This window comes from Callithrix jacchus, chromosome 3 (genome assembly GCF_049354715.1).
Source record: "Callithrix jacchus isolate 240 chromosome 3, calJac240_pri, whole genome shotgun sequence".
Classification (NCBI taxonomy): Eukaryota; Metazoa; Chordata; class Mammalia; order Primates; family Cebidae; genus Callithrix; species Callithrix jacchus.
In genome coordinates, this window is record NC_133504.1 from 88,393,756 (window position 1) to 88,415,141 (window position 21,386).

At 35.9% G+C, this 21,386-nt stretch overlaps 1 protein-coding gene across 1 annotated transcript in view; it reads left to right on the top strand.

Moving 5' to 3' along the window:
- Positions 1-21,386, top strand: part of COL25A1 (collagen type XXV alpha 1 chain) — a 518,595-nt gene that overhangs the window by 370,299 nt on the left and 126,910 nt on the right. The window contains exons 8-10 of the mRNA XM_078366719.1: positions 15,816-15,875; positions 17,455-17,562; positions 19,999-20,034. Of these exons, the coding sequence (XP_078222845.1) occupies positions 15,816-15,875; positions 17,455-17,562; positions 19,999-20,034 (204 nt within the window). The remainder of the gene's footprint in view (positions 1-15,815; positions 15,876-17,454; positions 17,563-19,998; positions 20,035-21,386) is intronic.

A 21,386-nucleotide genomic window follows, 5' to 3' on the forward strand; every position in this document is an offset into this window, starting at 1 on the left:
TGTTATGACAAAGTTCATCAAAATATATAAACACATAGATCACAAAATAATTAACTATGAATTGTTTACTTTCTAGAAAAAGGGCTATAATAGTACCTTTAGCATCATTTACACATTGTTTGTTTTAACAGCATATAAAATTATTTTTATACTGGTTTTTAGTCTATGGTACTGTGAAATTTGTTTTATTAGTATACTAAGTCTACTCAAAGATTAAAATTAGTATAGTTCAAATTTGGTAGTTTTACATCAAGATTCCCACAGAATTTATGTTATCTTCAAGAATGTTTTTGTTTAAAATATAAACTATAGAATTTATAAAATATAAATATAGAATAACAAAATTTTTGGAAAGTTAGCACAGTTGTAGATAGAATAACTAGTAATTAAGTAACATAAATAATGTTAAAAAGATGATTTTTAGTCTTTTAATTGCGTATGTTTAAAATTAAAAACATAGGAGACTTTGAAGGGAAGAATTTCAGAGTCACTTCTTTAAGGAAAAATGTGGCTCTAGATTTCAGAATTTCCTAGAGGTCTTTTTTTTTTTTTTTTAAATACGTTTGTTCATTACCTAAGATGATCTAGCTTAAATGTCTTATATAGGTCATAGCTGAAGGTCATAGATATTTAGAATGGTATTATATTGAGTTGCATATGTTTTCATTGTTGGACCCAAATAATTTCATTTTTAATACTAGTCAGTATGCTTCTAGAAATACTCATGTTTTCAGTTATTGTATATGTTTTCTTGGTTTTGTTTGTGGAGTTGGGTTAATGGAACATTTTCCCTTATAAATATTTCTAACAAAATTGTCCTGTTAAGGCACCAGTGAAGAACAGGTTCATGAATTGTTTGGAGTCGCCCCTTATGGTTGTATTGACAAATATTAAGAGGAATAAGTAATTTGGGTCAGTATTATTTGGTTATTTTTTCTTTGTGTCCACCTTGATACAAAAATAAATTAAAAGTTAATTCTCTGAGTGCAATAAATAAAGAATTTAATGAGATGATCCAAAGGTTAAAAAATAAAAAATATGACATAAATAGAATCCTATATAGTAGATTATATTTCCTTTTATGGGAAAAAGTTGAATGCATCCGAATTTTTTTTTTTCTTATAGTGTTTTAAATTATTGGATAACATAGGATGTCAAATTTTGCTTTTTATTAGAATTAAAAATTGTTTGGCAATGCCAGAAAGGCTTTCTAGATAAATGTTAGTTGTCCTATTTTAAGGGTGGTGAGGGGGAAGATAATATAGGTAAGAGAAATTCACTTGTTGCCTCATCAAACTTTTTCTTATAACTACAAAATAAACCCATTTCACCCATTTGGGCAATTGGCCCTGCTGGCTAATTGCCTAAAAACTTCTATAGGGTATCCTAAGCTGAGTTTGATTCAAACATTTCCAGTGACAAGGAACTCATTCCTTTAAAAAGCAGGCTATTCTAATCATAGACAGTTCTGAGATTACGAAGTATCTATTAAGACAGTTCTAAGATTACAAAGTATATATTAATATATAAATTTATCAACTTAAAATTATTCATTCAACAAATATTTATTGTTCCTTCTTTTGAATCAACATCCACCATTCTCTACTTCCTATACATTTAGTTTCAGTCCTGTCTTCTGAACTAATTATTCTTCCACATGACTGCCCTTCAGTAGTTTATAGAAACACTGAAGCTCAGGGGTGAAATGAACCTTAAAGCTCTTCCGTTATTGGTTACATTCTTTGACAGTGATGGCCCAGCCTAAACTGAATACATCCTGTGGTGGTGGTGTTGGTGGTGGTGGTTCTGCTCTGTGCTCTCCCTTCAGTTTTCAGCCTATTTAAAATACCTCTCATGTCCTGTGTCATCTTCTCCTGCTCCAACCCCATCTCCTTCATGCATTCCTCATGTGAACAGTTTTTGCCCTCTTGCTGTCCTGGTGCTCTATACATGCTTCTATGTCCTCCTTAGAGGATAATGTGCAGAAAGTAAACACATTATTCAAAGTGTGCCTGGCTGGAGAAAAGTGGGATAAAAACCTACATATGTATGTGTCTGTTTATGTTGATACAGTCTGGAATTGGATAAACTTTCAACAACGTTGACAGCCATATTATATATTAATATATAAATTTATCAATTTAAATTCTAAAATCTTTTTTTTTTTACTGTTACTAACCCTTAGCTTTTCAATCATGTACTTACATAACTTGTTTATTGGATTCACTTACTGTTACTTTCTTTTATTCCATATTATTAGTATACCGCTCTCATCATTCTATCCTATTGAGGTCCCCTCAGGATTCTAGTCTACAGTCCAACAAACATTATATCTCTCCTTCTCTCCCATTTCCTGGAGGTTTGAGATATAGATCTAGAAACAGATGTGCCTGTAGAGACAAAAATTATTCCCACACCCAAAGTTTGAGAAGACTGATTCATTAATACATATACTGAGGCTGGGTGTGGTGGTTCACGCCTATAGTCCTGGCACTTTTGGAGGCCAAAGCTGGTGGATCACCTGAGGTCATGAGTTTGAGACCAACCTGGCCAACATAGTGAAACCCCATCTCTGCTAAAAATACAAAAATTAGCTGGGCATGGTGGCACGCACCTGTAATCCCAGCTACTTGGGAGGTTGAGGCAGGAGAATCGCTTGAACCTGGGAGGCGGAGGTTGCAGTGAGCCGAGATCTTGCCATTGTACTCCAGCCTGGATGACAAGAATGAAATTCCATCTAAAAAAAAACAAAATAACATATATTGAATGGATCAGTCCTGAGGTCTTGAACTGTGTGATTGGTTAAGGATTGTTTTCTGTGTAGCTTGTTCAACCATTTATAAATCCATTATTTTCAATGATTTTCAGTTCGGATTTCTCAATATGGAATCTAAGGATAATACAAGAAACCTTAGCATACCACTTGCTGAAATCCAGTTATTTATGACCTACCAATAACTCTTTTTAAAAAGGCAATAAAGTTATTATTCTGTTACAAATTTTCACCAACAATCCTTTTAATAATATGTTCTCAACCTAGGTGAATACAAATTTTAGCAATCTGTCTATACTTCACGCAGCTACCTTTTTCTCTCTTCTATTCCTTCTTACACTTTTTGCAATTCCTGAAAAATGATATGGATCGTTGAATAATTTTTTGTTGGCAAATGCTCAGTATTTTGAAAGCTATTTATTCAGGCTAAAACACATTTATATTTCCAGAGTTTTCATTAGTAATCTCTTCACTTTTCTTGGCATTTAATATACCAATATTTGTGGCAATGTTTAATTCAAACAACTATAGTTTTTTCTGTTTGATGGAGAATTCAAACTAAATAGGAACTGGTTGCTATTACTTTCTTCTATCAACTATTCACATTTTATTTTCAGTTGACTGAAAAAAAAAAGATCTATTATTTTATTATTCTTCTCTGTCTGAATCCAACTGAATGTGCTCTTTGTGTTGCCCTTAGAAATTCCTCCCAGTCTTCATGGGGCCTAAGTGCTCCTGACACAGATCATAATGTTCCGTGCCACTCTTCTCTGTTAATCCTTGGATTGACTTTCACTTCCTTTTTTCTTTCCTTCCTTATTTTTAATTAAGATATTCATAAAGGAGGAAATCCTACAAAGAATAGGATAGGGGAAGGGAAGTCCACTCTGAAACTTGTGAATTATTAGGTCCTTAGTCATTCTCAAATTGGGTGATTAAGCCTTGTACAAAAGTTGACTGGCATTTCCCTTGAAAATCTTCTTTTTTTTGTAGTCAAATTTGTTTTGTGACACTTTTCCAACATTAACTTCTCCAACATTTAACAAGTCGAGAAACATGGACAATTGTGCAATTAAAGTTTATGAAGCTTAATCTCAATTCTACATAATGTTATGAAGCTTCATCCCAGAGCTATAAGATAATAACTTCTTCTTCTTCTCTTTCATGTTTCTTACTTGCTAAAATCCCATATCACCCAAGGAGAATGATTGACAGTACCTTATGTGAAAATAAGCAATTCAGTTTCAATAATGACATGACAGACATACATCTTATAATTTTTTAGCCACATATGTGAGTCATAAAACTTGTAGCTAATGAGGTGGTAGAACTGGCCACTTATCTGGGTAGCCCAGATGCCACCTGGTTTTTAAAACATAAACTTTGTTCCTATGGGTACTGAAATTGAAGACCCATTAAAAAAAGATTTATAACATACATCTGTATTTTGTAAATCGGGCTATTGCTTTTAGATACGTTAAAACATCAGAGAAAGTTTTTTCTTGGTCTTGATTAGTTATGCATTTAAATTCACATCGTTATCATTTCCTTTTTTCTTTTATATTTAATAGTAAATAATGCAAACATATAATTTAAAATTTACTATGTTGAAAGACCATGTTACATTTTGAATTAATTCATGTAACCATAAAAAGAGAAAATCTTTTTTCTATTACATATGGACAAATTTCTTTGATAAGTGGAATATTAAGTACATTTAAATAAAGAAAGAATTGTTCCTATCTAAAATTGCACCTAAGGCATATTTTGAGCCCTCATTTTCAGTAACTAAGGCAATCTAATCTTTATTCTTGACATTTTGTCTGCCTTATTATCTAAATTTGGAAGCATAAAAGTACTTGAAATATGGAAGTATAAAAAGACATTTGAGGTTAAATATGAATATTATCGGTGTAGTTTCAAGTGCAAACTACACTGTGCAAATATACAAAAGTTTAAATTATATATGCAAATAAATATCACTTTTAATAATTGAATATAATAACCATGATAACATGTGGTACACTACTTCATATAAAAAATGTACTGCATTTCATTAAATAATATCAACCACAACTAGGAAATTAAAATCAAAAAGTAGAAAGTTTATTTTATGATTTTTCAATATTTATGTCATTATAAAGTTTAGATTTAATTTCACAGAAGTCAGGCAATTCGATTTTCACATTCCCAGAGAAACCATAATTCTCATGTAGATTACAATACCCTCTTTCATTAAGAGCACAAATCATGAGACTCCTCCCAAATGGATTCATCACTATGGGATGTAGGTACGTCCTTTGCAAAAAGGAATTATACCTTGTTCTGTTCTTCTTCCTGCTAGCGATAATGTATAACAATCATATTTTAACATTTTTATGATTTAAGAAGCTGTGTTCTGAATTACAATGTGTGATTGATACGATAAAACTAGTAACCCTTTCTTCAAATGCTAATAGAACAAAATAACATTCCATCAGGTGGGCTAAGTGTGCTATGATACAAAGTCCAACAGTTGTTTTGTTTGTATTTCACCATTCAAAAGCACTAAATCAGAGATCTTTAACTGCTAATCTGTGAGACAATTCCTACTATCAAATGTATTTTCATTTGGAATATAAATGTGTAAACTAAATTTGAATTAACAAACATTATAATCTGAAACATTTATTTTAAAAAAAACTTGCATTTTCTGGTTTCTCATGAAGCAGGTGAAGGTTTAGCTGCACTAGGTCTGCTTTCATCTGTGGCAAAAATCAATGGATTCTTGTTTCCTTTCAGCCCCAGCTTTACTATTCTATTCAGCCAAGTTTCTCCATGTCCTTTTGTCTTAAATCTGCTTCTTTATATATTATCTGCCAAGTTTTTATAGTCATTTGTGTTTACTCCATATGTACAAGTGACATCAAATATGAAAATAATTACAGGATGTTCAAACATGTCCTAAATTGCAATAAATATTTTAGCTTCTTTGGGAAACCTGAAGATTTCAGGGATGCCCTCGGGCAACAGACTATATTTTAGTTTTGTATAATTGAACAGACCCTGAGAAAACACTACAGAATTAGAATTTGAACTAAAGGAGGATGCTGGTGAATAGGACCAGATTAACTAGTAAAGTACCTAGAGGAGTACCACTGCAAGTAATGTTACTCTCTGCTATACTGTTTCAAGTACTCCATTATCTTTGCTAAGGTTACTTTTGAAGAGTTCAGTCATCCCAGAGGGCTGTCAGGCATTTCCTGTGGGCTAATCTTTATTTAGGGTGGATTTTGAACCTCAGAGGTATACAAGGAAGTACAGGATGATTTTCCATCCATTATAGCCATCTACTTCTTCCGTGAGTAGAAAAGAGGCTACCATTCAGGGTGCATGTCCAAGGAATTTTAGAGTCAACTCAATCTAATAGCAAACAAAGGATGTTTAGCAAATACTCATTAAACCAGAGTAATAAATAGAGTTTTCAGAGAATGGCAGGACAATTATGCTTTCTCTCCTAGCATGAAACATGTAAAAAAAAAAGTTGAGTTTTTCTCACAGACTATTAGAGAAATGTCTGTTTTCCCTTTAGTGTCAGGTGCCCTGTCAGCTACTGATCTTCCTTCCTGATCCATGCTGTGACTCCTCTCCCACGTGCAGACTGTTTCCTTTCAGAAAATACATAAAATATATTTAAGTTGAGATGAGTCCTTGATCTGGCAACTTCAACTGAGGGGTACCCTAGGTTTTATAGAAATGTAGATCCAAAATATTATTGTATGGCATGGTATTTTTATACTGTACCATCTTAGAAGATTTTTTGAGAATTAAAAAAATGTAATTTGAGCTCCACAATTCAAAATTTGTATTTCAAAGGCATGTTGCATGAAATTCAGATGGGGCCGAAGTTAAGCCTGCTTTTGCACCCTTTTTTTTTTTGGACAGGGAGGTTTAAGCAGATTTTTATGCAGTGTTTGACAATCAAATTGACATTCTAAACAGGACTTCTGGAGAATTTCTTTTTCATTTAATAAAAGGACAAAATTTTCACAGTTTTTTTTTTTGCATATTTGCAAAACAGATGATAATTGTAAATGTGCTTATTTATTAAAGCAATTAATTCAAAGATGTATAATTGGTCATACTAGTTCTCATTAATATATAACATTGAAATCATAAATAATATTTTTAATTACCACAAACTGTTATACATTATAATACATAATGCAGATTGCCATATATTGAGACATGGCATTTTTTAGACTTGCCTATGTTAATACATTTTATTGTTCAAACCCACATTCATTTCCTTAAATTCAAAACTTAATGTCTCTTTCTATAATCTTTAGTTCTGCTAATGAGGACTCTGTCATTAATTTTGAACTAGGCTCACAATCCTTTCTTAAAACTCTTATTAGTCAAGTATGTTTCAGAATTTAGGGTTTTTAGGAATTAGAAAGTTAATTTAGTACATGCTATGCATATTGTCTGACACCCTGAGGGTCCTGAGACATCCTGTAATCAAACCATCAAATTTGACAGTGCAACATATGCATATTCACACTTAGAAGAATTATTAAAGAACATAAACAGCCTTGCATCTGTTCAAATATTTTTTTTGCCAGCACACAAGTTTGCTGCAAACAGAAAAACTTTAAAACTTAAGAAAAAATATTTATACTAGGTGTGGTGGCTCACGCCTGTGATCCCAACAATTTGGAAGGCCAAGGTGGGTGGATCACCTAAGGTCAGGAGTTCAAGACTAGCCTGGCCAACATGGTGAAATCCCATCTCTACTAAAAATACAAAAATTAGCCAGGCATGGAGGCAGGCACCTGTAATCCCAGCTATTTGGGAGGCAGAGGCAAGAGATCTGCTTGAACCCGGGAGGCAGAAGTTGCAGTGAGCTGAGATTCCACCACTGTACTCCAGCGACAGAGTGAAACGCCATATCAAAAAAAGAAAAAATATTTTATCTTCAGGGACTTTGGATTTTGGAATTGCAGATGAAGGATCAGGAACCATATCTTGGTTTGAATCTGTTCTTTACTTTTATCAGAATTGTCTTTCTCATATTCACATGTCACGGCACCTTTATCGTATGAACACCTTCGTGGCTTTTCACTGCTTCCCTCTTGAAGCTTCTTTTAAGACCTTTCACATCTATGCTCTATCAGGTTTTCCAGGTATTCCTCTAAGATGTGTGTGCTTCACTACAGCCAAACTCACCTTAACAGAATTCCCTGAGTGTACCTTCTCCTTTGTTCACTGTGCTACAGACTGGAATACCTTCTTCCAGAGGCCTCAAGTCCACACTTCACTTCAATACCATGGTCCTAATCATCATGTGTCTCAATTGCTACCTTGATGGGAGTTTTACTCCAGTCTTCAAACAGAAGAAGCTTAAGTACTGCCTGCTTCTTTAACTAGAGTACTAATTTAACACATTTTCCATGTGGATTAACACTCATATGACAATTCCCTCTCTCCCATTAGATTTGAACCCCTGCAGCTTCTTTCACTGTACTTGGTGTGTAACATGTATTCCAGAGGCGTTTGTCACACAAAGGAATGCATGTTTTAGTTCTTCTCTTTTGTTCTCATCAATCTGACCTCCCACAGTAATCCTATAACCCATTGCCATTGCCCTTATCCTGATCTTGCCAAAATTGAAGAACAGAGTCTATATCTCATGGGAGAGTTCCTAAAATAGGACTTATATATACCAAGTATTGATTCAGTATGTCTTTAGAAAAGGAAAATATATTTTCTAATTTTTTTCAGTGTTCATCTAGGTAATAGCATCAAGAAGGAAAGGTGTTGTTGCCCTTTGAGAGTGGCTAGCCCCAAGGGTCTCTGAGTGTGTCACGACTAAACCTATGGGGCATGGTAATCTTTCTGCTACTTCTGTGCAGTGCTTTAGCCAGGGGAATCCTTTGCAAGGCTGCCCACACATGTCTATCTGACATGTCACATGGCCATTTCTTTGTGGTGTTGCTTTCCTGGAAGTGCTGCTGGGAAGCAGAAGTTAGGTCTCCCTCTTCTCTCAGAGACTCTCTAGTTATTTTTCATTTCTAGAAATGTTGGTAGACAAGTTATGTCTTGCACTCTGCCTCCTCATGCCTCCTCTGAGCCCTAAGCAAAGGGTCATCTAAGAGCTTCATGCAGGAATGGGGAGGAAATGAAAAGATAAAGAGAAAAAAAAGCAAGGATATGTGTTAGCAAAAGAGATCCCAGTCACATTTGAAGTTGCTTGTTTCATGTCTGCCTGCCTTTATATGTTCTAAGCTCCAGAAGGCCCAGTATAAAGTCCATCTTAGTTTAAATCTGTAATCCCAATGTCCAAATAGTGTCTTGTTCATTGTGTAATCTTGTCAAATTCTTGTTGAATAAATGAATAAGTAGAAATGAAATTCAGAGACTATGAAAAATTTATGGAAAATATGCTGGTTAAGATGGTTGACCCTGGAACAGGTAGTCAGGGAGGGGGGTGACTCTTGACTCTGCCACTTACAGTTGGGTGGACAAGACCCCTCACCTCTTTGTGTCTCAAATTCCTCATCTGTCAAATAGTTGGCGTGAGAATTAAAAGAGTTAATATTTAGAAAACTCTTAGGAGAATACCTTGTGCATAGAAAGTATGTAAGCATTGGCCACTATTATTACCATAATCACCATTGTCATTATTTATTTTATTTATTATTAAGAAACCATAAGACAGGACTGCCCTCTTGATGTTTATTTATAGAGAATAGCTCTGATCCAGTTCTAGCGGGGTGTATATAAATAAAATCAATATAGTTTTATTTTTCTACATCTTCCCAGACTGCAAGGGTGTTTTTTCTTCCCCATATCCTGTGTCTACACTTCTCTGGCCACTCAAACCAGGAAGACGCTTCTTCAGGAATTCTACCTCTTTTCATGGGGTCTCATCTTCTATTGGCCTTTCTTAGCTGTATGTCGTTAGGGGACACTTGACAACAAGCTTTGGAATCCTGGTTTTTGGCACTATATGAGTAGTTTAGGCATTTTTCTTATACTTCGCACATGCCAGTATTGAAGGCTATCCTCCATCTACTTATTCATAGATCTTCTGCAGGCTGTCTTCACTTACTTAGCATTTTAGTAGCTACAGTATTTAATGACATTTGTCAATATAGAGATTGCATTCTTTTATTTCTCTTCCAAATAACTTATAAAATTACTCTTATCATCTACATATAAAAAGATAATTCCTGGATTGAATAGGGTTAATATTTATGATAAAACACAGTAGAATGGAACTTAGAGTATCAATAAAAAAAGAAAAATTATAACTGTCTGAGCCAGTTGAAAACATCATATTCAATTACAGAAGGCTAATTCTTTCCATAATTAATACTACCATCAGGCAATCTTTTACCAGCTGTTAGAATTTCTGATTTCCACAGGCTCCAATTTTTATAATATTTTTCAAAACAAATTTCTTTAGCTGTTTAGCTTTATATAGTTGATTTTTCTATTCAGACAGACATATCATACCATCTACTGCAATATGGAATGATCTAGCTTCACATTTCTTTCTCATAATTTCTTTTCTTTCCTTATTTAGCCATCTAACAGTTTCGACTAAACTAAAGCAATTCTTATACCTAAATATTTTTGTATCCTATTATAGTATTTCCCCATCTGGTCTCTCTTAGCTAGAAATTATTTTATCAACTTTGAGGAATATTTATCTTTATTTATGCTGCACACATGCCCACTGTAATGCTCATGTTGTAATGCATGATGTATTTTGGGCAAACACAATCATGGTAGTATTTATGTTATGGAAAAACTTAGAGATTTCATTTCTCTGCATAATGCATATTCTTTCTTTCACTATGACTTGTTATTGGGGCCCCTTGACCCTTTATAATCGCTTCCTCCATTGCCCTCCAACCTCAGGTACACTCCCTTGTGCTGATCAATGACCAGCCATTGTCAGTTAACCTGTTCTTATTTTGGGTCATTTATGTGCATTTATGCAGCATTACTGATGATGCAATAAGCAGCAAAGTACAGTATACGCATCTATCATTTTGAGTCATTTGCATGTCTAGAACTTTTGTGAGGAGAATAAGCATTCCTCCTGCTTCTACAGCCACTCATTTTCATCTTCTTTGTAGCTGCCTCTTCTGCTCATCCCTTAAACCGAAGTCTTTTGATGGACTTTTTCCTAGGTCTGTCCTCTCTACAGCTTCCCTAGGTGACTTCACATAGCCCTGTGGATGGTAGTTTTCTCCTTTCTTCCATTTTATATACATGTCAACTGCTACCCCTTGGCTCTCCATAGATATCTCAAATTCAGCAAATCTGTAGCTGAATTGGTCATTCATAACTACCTGCCTACCCCAGAAAGCCTTTTCCTTGTGTTCCCTCTACTGTCTTTCCATTATCCAAACTAGAGACCTAGGACCATTCTCTGTTCCTCATTTATCCTTGTGTTCTCAGCCAAGTTATAAGTCCTACAAATTCGACTTCCTTTATAACAACTGAAATTATTGATTTGTCCATCCTCTGGTCCTAAGACACAATCTCACAACTAGACTACTGTAATACCTTCCTAAATAGTCTATCATCAGTCTTACACTCTCTGTACCAAACTCCAGCCCCTCATTCACCTGGCTTCGGAAGTCTTCCATGGCTCCACAAACCTGTGTCTTGTGCACATTTTATTTTCTTTATAGCCCCGCCCCCCTGCCACAACTTCTCCACCACAATACATATCACTCTGTATGATAACTGCCAGCTTATTTCTATTTCTCCACTAGATGGTAAACCCTGTGAGCTTGGGGTCTTGCTCATCATTCAATCCCCAGAGCATGGCATAGTGAATGTTGTACAAAAGGTGCTTAACAAATGCTTTCTAAATATTGTTGCATGTTAGTTTTTAAGCTTTTTAATATTTAAACTGTAAAGCAGGTAGAAGAAAATTATAAACACATACATTGCTTAATGACAAAGTCTAGAATCAGAAGACCTGGAGCGAATTTCTGGCTCTATCATTGCCTTATTGAATACTTTTGAGAAAGCAAAAATTTTCTATTTGTAATCTTATAACATTCATTGTTACTGAGTATACAATAAAAATGACAGTAACACCCTGAATGTATAGCCCCTAAGTAGTTAGAAGCATTTCTTATGAATTATTTATTTGTTCAGTATCCCTTTGGGGTAGGCTTACATTCTTTCTTCTAGATAATAATAAAGGGGGAGATATAGCCCTTCCCGTAATTACATTAAAATACTGGTTGTGAGATGGTTGCCTACTTGACAGAATGTCATGAAGATTGATGAAGCTGTCTGAGGCATTATGCTCTCCGGAGAGAAAAAAATGAGTTATATAAAGTAGTTTTACATCTCTTATACATCCGTTTTTTTAAGAATTCAAAATATTTGTGGGTGAAAATATGTACAAATTATTTCAGGCCTGGTGTGATGGCTCACACCTATAATCTCAGCACTTTGGAAGGCTGAGGTGCGCAAATCACTTGAGGGTCAGGAATTTGAGAAATCTGGCCAATGTGGTGAAACCCCATTTCTACTAACAATACAAACATTAGTTGGCTGTGGTAGCAGGTGCCTGTAATCCCAGCTACTCAGGAGGCTGGGGCAGAATTGCTTGAACCCAGGAGGTGGAGGTTGCAGTGAGCTGAGATCACACCACTACACTCTAGCCTGGGCGACAAAGCCAGACTCCATCTCAAAAAAAAAAAAAAAAAAAAAAAAATCAACAACAAAAATTATTTCAGTATTTATCTTATTCCTGGATTTTTTTCTCCATATTTTTCTGGAGCCACATTTGTTTTTCCACACCCACTGAAACCATCTGTGTACCAGGCAAGTTTTCTGAGATGCAAAACCAAGTAAAATATGTCCATTTTATTTGTTTAGAAAGAACTATGACTAATGATACTGTGGGAAAAATGGTGTAGTTCATAAAAATTGTATTCTCTGTATGAATGCCTAGAGAAGCCTAGCAGCTATGGCCACTCAAAGCCATGCCCTAAGGATGGGTGTCAACATCTGTACTTTACAAACCAACCCTCCAAAGAACTCCTGCAAGAAGCAGAGTCAGTGTCTACCCAGGATCTGGAGGGAGCCCCTGTGAAATGGGATTTTTTAACACTATCAAATGGTGAATATTTTTAAAACGTATGCAATTTTGAATGCTATAACCCTATAATATATCAACATTTGCTTTACATAAAAATGTTTAAATTTATTTACCATTAATTAAATAGACTTTTTAGAAGAGGTACCATATTTGTTATTGCTTTGAAACACTCGCTAGGACACTGGCCTATAATCTGAGGGTTATTTTTACCCCAGCTGAAATCCCATGATTGCAGCCCAAATCATGGGATTTTTGTTAGAATTTAGGAGAATCCTTCCAAATGTCCCCTTTTTAGCTTGCTGTATGTGTAAACTCCTGAAAAACTATTTTGCCTACATGCTAATGAAATCTTTTAAATGTAGCTATAAACACCTAATTGATAGCATTTTCACAGTCAAGGTGATTAAAGAATATAAGTTAGCTTTCTCAAATAGAGATTATTCTGTTTGAGGAAAAAGATCTTTCTGAGGTGAGAATTACCTATCCACTTCTCTCTTTAGATCTCATTAAAACTGGAACCCAAACTAAGGAGTTATAAAACTTGAGGCCGTGTGTGTGTGAGAGAGCATTTAGAAAATGTGATCAATTAGAAAGCTGGTCATGCTCAGATATGAGTACAAGAAGTGACTTATTTATACATTCAAATTTCAAAATATTTGTAAGTCCTACCATGTGTGCTGCTAAAATGTTTTTAATTTAAAATTATTTTGTTAGATAATCCTTTTTCAAGTGACATTATGATTTATCGCCACTAATCAGGATTCTGATCCCTCATAGACCTCTTATTTGTATCTGTTTTTGTTCTTTGTTACATAAATATGAGATTTATATATAAAATTCTGACTGTGTAATATAGGGCTAATGAGTCACAGATGGAAAGATCCTGGCACATTACCATCTAATAACATTTTAAACTCATATTCCATAGTAAAACAAAAGCAAATTGTATACATCTGTTTTCCAACTTGTAGCATAAATATAGAATTTATGCAGAATCTATATTTAAAGGACTTGCATTTAGAGAGAAGAAAAAGAGGACATAGGTCATGTCAAAACTACACAGCCACTTAATAGCCTTATCAGAACAAATCTGGCAAGAGAGATAAGATTTTCTCGGTTTTGCTTCCTGAGAAGTTGTAGTACTGAAGACTGAGAATCAAAGCCATTAGGGCTGAAGAAATGTCTTCAGACTGCAAACTAATTTTACTGCCTCTCTTAAAAAGAAAAATCTATCTCTAATATGAGGAATGTGGAGAGAAAATATTCACAAAACTAATAAAATTAAAAATCTTGAAATTTTCTAGGCTTTCCTAAAAATATCTGCAAGATAAATTTGGGTGGGAAGAGGGAAGGGGCAGGAGGGGTGCCCAGGCCATGCATTGCTGTGGTTGTTGTTTATTTTATGTATGGTAAACATGTTCTGTGTTCTTTTTTTGGGGGGGGCGGTGGGAGAATAAAAGTCCTTAGTTTCACATGTTGTTAGAAAAGAAATAGAACAAAGACAAAATTTCTCTCTCAGACTTACCCAATTGATAACGCCTGTGAGGAGAAATTAGTACAAGTTATTGAACAATGACTCTCTAAAACATCTCTGCCCTGTTCTCCTTGGAGAAGGAATTCAAAACTGCTTTTCTGCATTAAGGGGTTGTGTGAACTGTCAAGTTCTTTTGGAAAAGTTATGTGACAGAAGTGATTACTGCAGAGTGTGGCCATAAATCCCCCTGACATGAAATACACGTTATAAGAGACAGATTTGCATCCACCACCTCTGCATGAATTCCTGAAACAGGAGAGATCTGAGATTCATCATATGATTGGAGAGAGAAATTTTGATATGTGGGTGGCAAGACTATATTTTATGAGGTGTACTGTGTTTATTCTGGGGAATAAGTCTGATCTGATGGCAAAATTTTGTTTCCTGTTGTTGTCCAAAAAAGAATTAATACATGTATTGTATGTCCTCAGTTGTAAATGGAATGTCAATGGAAGGAAATTACAGTGTTGTTTTCATAACAGTGTCTATAGTTATCTCCATTTTGGACTAACATTTTGTAATTAAGATGTGCAATTTTGTAAGTAAGATTCCAGAAATGTTCCATGTAGCAAGCTCGTACCCTCTGTGGACACAGATCCCATTGTATCTGCCCCAGGCTCAGTGACAATGAGCTCTCACTCTCCCCATTGCATGCTTTAAGAAATGATTGGTTTGGCTGGGCATAGTGGTTCATGCCTATAATCCCAGCACTTTGAGAGGCCAAGGCAGACAGATCACTTGAGGTCAGAAGTTCGAGACAAGCCTGGCCAACACAGTGAAACCTCTACTGAAAATACAAAAGTTAGCTGGGCATAGTGATGTGTACCTGTAATCCCAGCTACTTGGCAGGCTAAGACAGAGAACCACTTGAATGCAGAAGGTGGAGGCTTCAGTGAGCTGAGATTGTGCCACTGCACTCCAGCCTAGGTGACAGAGCAAGACTGTCTTTAAAAAAAAAAAAAAAAAACAAAACTGGTTGGCCGTGGTGGCTCATGCCTGTAATCCCAACACTTTGGGAGGCCAAGGCAGATGGATCACTTGAGGTTAGGAGTTTGAGACCAGCCTGGCCAACATGGTGAAACCCTGCCTCTACTAAAAATACAAAAATTAGCAGGGTATGGTGATGCATGCCTGTAATCCCAGCTACTAGGGAAGCTGAGGCAGGAGAATCACTCGAACCCAGGAAGTGGAGGTTGAGACTTCATCCAAAAAAAGGAAAGGTTTATTTTGGGGTCTCAAGTATCTAATTTTGTTTATGGTGTGTCAGACAAGGCAAGACTTAGAGCCAGGAAAGGGAGACACTAGGTATGTACTTGTTTTGTTTGTCCCCCAGTGAAATGTCTGTGTGACGTATGTTGTGTTGTTTTGGTGCTGTGCTACGTCCATAGGGCCTGCCAGGCTTCCCCACAGTTGCTGCCCTGCACAGTAATCAGATCCTCACCGTCAAGGTTTGTGGTTGTCACCTATGCCTGCATAGTCAGAGCTGCAATCAGCATAAGCGTGAGCAGGAACCATTTAATTGGCTTGCCGAGCCCGCTAGCTTCCTCTCATCATATATATCAAGTTATTGGGCACTTGGGACCCCACTTGCATCAGTGAGGTCAAATGTCTATTAAGAGGGTGTATTCGGAGCATACTTGAGAGGAGGATATTGACGTCAAACAGGTACTGTGCAGAGAGGTGGGCATAACGATCCAGAACCATACCATGCCTTGATGGCTTAATTTGCATGCATTCTAATGCTCTGTAATATTTTTCTGGTCAATTAAATAATCCTAAGTACTCTCTCTGGACTTCGGGCATCAATAAAATGGCAGTCGAGTTCATTCCACATTATGCTGGTTGACAAGTCTGACGTAAATGGAACTGGCATTTCGTCTCTAGACTTTCTTCTCAGAGTGCAGCATGCAGGGGTGCACCTGCTTTCCTGCTTCTGGGAATAAACTACATTAAAAGGATCCAACATCCACAGCAAAATGATGGGGTACAAAAAATGTTCATTAGTACTGAATATATCTGGTTTCACCATCCCATTTCAGGATGATGTTTCTTTCAAGAAGAGCCAGTGGGTCTAACGTTAGACATAAGTGCCAGTTCTATTTTTTTAAATCATTAAAAGTCTAATGTATATATCTTTATTTCTTTCTTGGGGCCTTCTGATGTCTATTCTTCAACTCTCTCATCTCTGAACTTCAACCTTTGACCTCACCTGACTGATAAGATGGTGTTTCCTAAAATCAATCATGGGTTTCTCTCTGCTGATCAGCAGCTCATTAAACGCCGCCTGATTAAGGTAGTGCTTATTCTTGCTGAAGTCTGATTTCTTCTTTACAGTGGATATTGCTCTGTGTACCTATTGCTTTACAATTTATCTCTTATGGGTGGGGTGTGGGTGGTGGGTGGGTATTTATTTGGAAATATCCTCAAACAAAATTTCATTTAGTAAGCTGCATTTGTTTGAAATGTTAGATGACAGTACCAGAAAAAGACATTAAAAGCCTATCAAATTTTTTCTTAGTTAAAAAAATTTAAATTGTAACTACTAACAGATCCAGTTTCTAAGCTTTCCAGCTTTGCTAATTTATAAAGTATTATGCCATATGATGGGAACCTCATATGCTTAATTTTATAGGGTATGAAAAAGTAAACACATTTGTCTAACTATAAATGCAGCCATTTTGTTAAACGTGGTGAATGTAACTGATACAGGGTTGTTATGGATAAAGTAATGCACACGTTTTATACCAGCTCTGACTACAGTGGTAACATATACCCTGTTTCCAAGAACTGTAAGTGCTGGTTCCTGAACTGCTTTGATTTTAATAGCCTCTACTCAGTCACCCAGCATGAATATTTATTTGCTGCCTGCTGGGAGGCAAATTGCCTACAGGCTTTATATTTGTGACTGTTCTGGTTCTTTTCATAGTGTAAATGTGGATTAGATAATACAAATTTAAGGTGCTGAAAAAAAGACCTGGGTCTTTATCTTTCATGGTTATTTCTGGTCTGTTCCCATCTCCATCACAGGGTGACCAAGGACAGGCAGGGCCTCCAGGACCCCCAGGCCCTCCAGGCCCAAGAGGACCACCTGGGGACACAGGGAAAGATGGCCCCCGTGGAATGCCAGGAGTACCCGTGAGTTGCTTTTTGGATCACGTGTTCTCACAAGTTTTGTTTCGTGTTAAGGGCTGAGAACTAGGGTGGAGTAGCGTGTTGGGGGCATCAGGTGAGGGGGTCCAGTGAGCAGTGTGGGTTGAGGGAAGTGGGATGATGGGAAAGTCCCCAAGCAGCACAGGGCACTCCCAGGTGCATTCCTCTTTACCACCCAATCCACTGGGATCCAAGCAAACCACTAGAGACACCTGGAGGCAGCCACTACACTGTTTTTAAGCCTCAAGAAGTCTGTGATTGGAGTTGCTCGACCCCATTTGTCTCTTCACTGCCATAGGGTGCACCAGAGCCTTTGGTTTAAATGGGAGATTCATTTGAAAAACTAAGTAGGAAGCTAATAACATTTTCCAAAGGTTCAAGATCAGACTGATAAAGTTCTATGCTATTTATGGAAAGTAGAGGAAGTGAAATGTTCCAATATTTAATCCCTTATAAATAACTGGAACCTCCAAAATTGCTAAAAATCCATAAAATGAATGATTAAAACATCAGTGCATATGTTTTAAATGTCATTTGTCTTTTGTATGTAAGGCTTATTCACAGAAATAATTTAAAAGCAATCTCAATATTTGGCTACTAAGCTTGGTCAAGTGTCAATGATATTGTAGTAAAAGGCAGAAGATAAATGGTTTGGTTTCATAGAGGCGGTCCAGCAATTTAAAGAAATATGTGGAAAAGGTCAAACATTTTTTATTTATTTTATGACTTTATGACTAGAAATTAAGGTTTATTACTGGATTAAATTATTTTTTCAATATATTTATTTAACAAATTATTTTTATTGTTTTTTTGTAGTACATAATAATAATGAAAATATTTATCCTCAAAGCAGAAATTTTGAAAATAAGACCAAGAGGCGGAGGTTGTGGTGAGCCGAGATTGCGCCATTGCACTCCAGCCTGGGTAACAAGAGTGAAACTCCGTCTCAAAAAAAAAAAAAAAATTACAATAGTCACTAATGTTTTGGTATATTTTCTTTCATTTTTATATGCATGTATTTATGCATTTTTAAAAAGAATGACTCTTTATAAGAATATAGCATACTTTAGAACTTGTGAGACAGCCACATAAGCCCATATCCCTTTCTAAGAGCTGCTGTGAATATAAAATGAGGAATGGTCTTTCAACATATGATTTACTAGTTGTTAGGACTGCTTTCACTCAACCTTCAAAGTCAATAGTTGAATTCTATAACTGTCTTCTAATGCCTCACTTTTTCTCATAATGATATTCCAGAAGGCAGGGACAGCTACAACTTTAGGGATATTTAAAGTTCTCCCATTAATTGCTGGTTGCCAACAGAGAAACAATGAGTGTCTCTCAAAAAGTAGTTAAAACCATTTTGATGGTAAAACATTAGTCAGATAATTGAGCATTATGTACTATACTCAAATTCAAGATAGAAATTACCTTTATAAAAACAAAATTAAAGATAGGGTATAACAAGTCACAGAATCCAAAATTATATCATTATTTAAATGAACAGAGTTAATTCATGTAAGTAAGAAATGGAGCTTTCTATACACAGGACAAATTAACTTGTTTCAAAATTTTCAAACATATAACTTGAACTGTATATGGTCTCAGAGTTTATTTATATATACTATGATGACTGCTAGAAAAAGCTTTTTGTGTGTGCAATGAGGTCTTTGCTATGTTGCCCAAGCTGTAGTGTGGTGGCTATTCACAGGTGCCATCATAGCACACTATAGCCTGGAAGTCCTGGGCTCAAGAAATTCCCCTGCCTCAGCCTCCCAAATAGCTGAGATTATAGGCACGTCATCATGCCTTGCTAGGAAAAGACTATAAAAATAAACTGTGAAATAATTATTTTGAAAGACCAGCAATATCTACATTTATAGGCTTTTTAAGACAAAAAATATTTTTAGCCAATGACTATCATTATGACAATAAAACACAATAATTCTAAATTCATCTGAATATAAGGAAATGATAGTAATGTCAAGATATAGTGCAATTTTCTCTATCAAATTTAATCGAACATGTTACTTCAGCCATTATTAATCCAGGAAGACCAAAATTTAAAATCAGTCTCTGTTCATTTTATTATTTAACTCTAGTACTAAGAGCAGTTCTCTTTCTGTCCTATGTATGAAAGTTCTGAGTTTTCCTAAAGAAGACACCATGTCATTATCTTTGTGTCATCCTAAAGAAGACTTGATAATCTAGACTAATTTTATTAAACCCTAAATTTGTGAAGTTTGTTTGTAGAAGGGAAATCAGCTCTCTTTTAATGTGCTACATTCCTCTATTTAACCTGAAGGAATATACTTGATATTTACATGCCCCAACAGATATAGGGAAAAAGAAAACAAAATGATTAAGGGTTTTAAAAAAATGCTTACAGCATTTCTAAAATTATCACTATTCTTTTTTAAGGGTGAACCAGGAAAACCAGGAGAACAAGGCTTGATGGCAAGTATCTCAATTTATCTTTTTCTATACTAAGCCAGGTTATTTAAAACAATGGTCAAGATTATGTGTGACAGATGTATCTGTGATATGACAGACTATAATAAAGAAAATTAGTAAAAGTTAAAAGCAACACGGCCTATCTGCTACATGCTAAGTGTCATAAGACTACATATCTACATTGGTGATGCAGGAGAAATAGAAAGAGATTCCAGGTGTGGGGAGCGACAGAGACCCTGGAGGGCAAAGGCGATGATTTAGTTAATGACTCTGCTGTAAGAGAGATTAAATTTAGGGGCATGCCTAGTAGCTTAAATAGAAATAGAAATTCCATTTTCAAAGGGATCAGGTCTGACTAAATTAATTAGCACAGCAAACTTTGCAAAATGATTCAAAGAGTTATTTCACTGTTGTTAAAATAGTTGTGGCTTTTGGTTTTCTGTCATTAAAAAAAAAAAAATGGTCCTGAAATGATTCCACATGGACTTACTCGTAGACACACAGGTCCCAATTCCCCATGATTTGTTTATCTTTTGCTGGTAGAAAAGATGTTTGGTCAGGTTGATGAGTCAGAAAGAGTAGAATTCCTTCAACCTACCTCTTCCTGTCCCCTTCTCTCTGTCTCTTGAGCTGCCTCTCTAATCTATATTATGATATGAACACTTTTGGGAAGCACAGGGTAACTCTCTAATAACCTAACTGCCTGAGGACAGCTCACACTCATCCTGGATACTGAAGGAGTGGGCCCAGAGATTGCCAGAAAGCTGGCAGGTAACCACAGTCAGCTTGACACTGTCCATTCTGCAAAATGTTTGGCATGCAGCATGCAGATTTTGAAAGTGTAAAATTTAGACTGGGCATGGGGTCTCATACCTGTCATCTTAGCACTTTGAGGCCAGGGTGGGAGGATCACTTGAGCCCAGGAGTTTGAGACTAGCCTGGGTAACAGGGTGAGACCCTGTCTCTAAATGTATATATAAACACACACACACACATACACATTATATATATGTACACACACACACACACACACACACACACATTCTAAATAAATAAATATATATTTAAAAAACAGGTCCTAGTGAAACTAATGCATAGGGTCAGGAACAAACCAGTCTTCCTTGGGCTTGAGATGCATTCAGCAGCTCTCCCATGGAGTCAGCTGTAGGTGGAGCTGCCTTTGCAGGAGCCCTGGTGAAATGAAAGCACCCTGGGTCCAGATATCACTGACTGCCTGGAAATTCTCTGTTCCTGACCTGTAATCAAAATACACATTTGATACAGATAATTTTTTGGTACTATAATGGATTTTTTAAAAAAGGAAAAAATTGGAAAGAACAGGAAAAAGACCATAT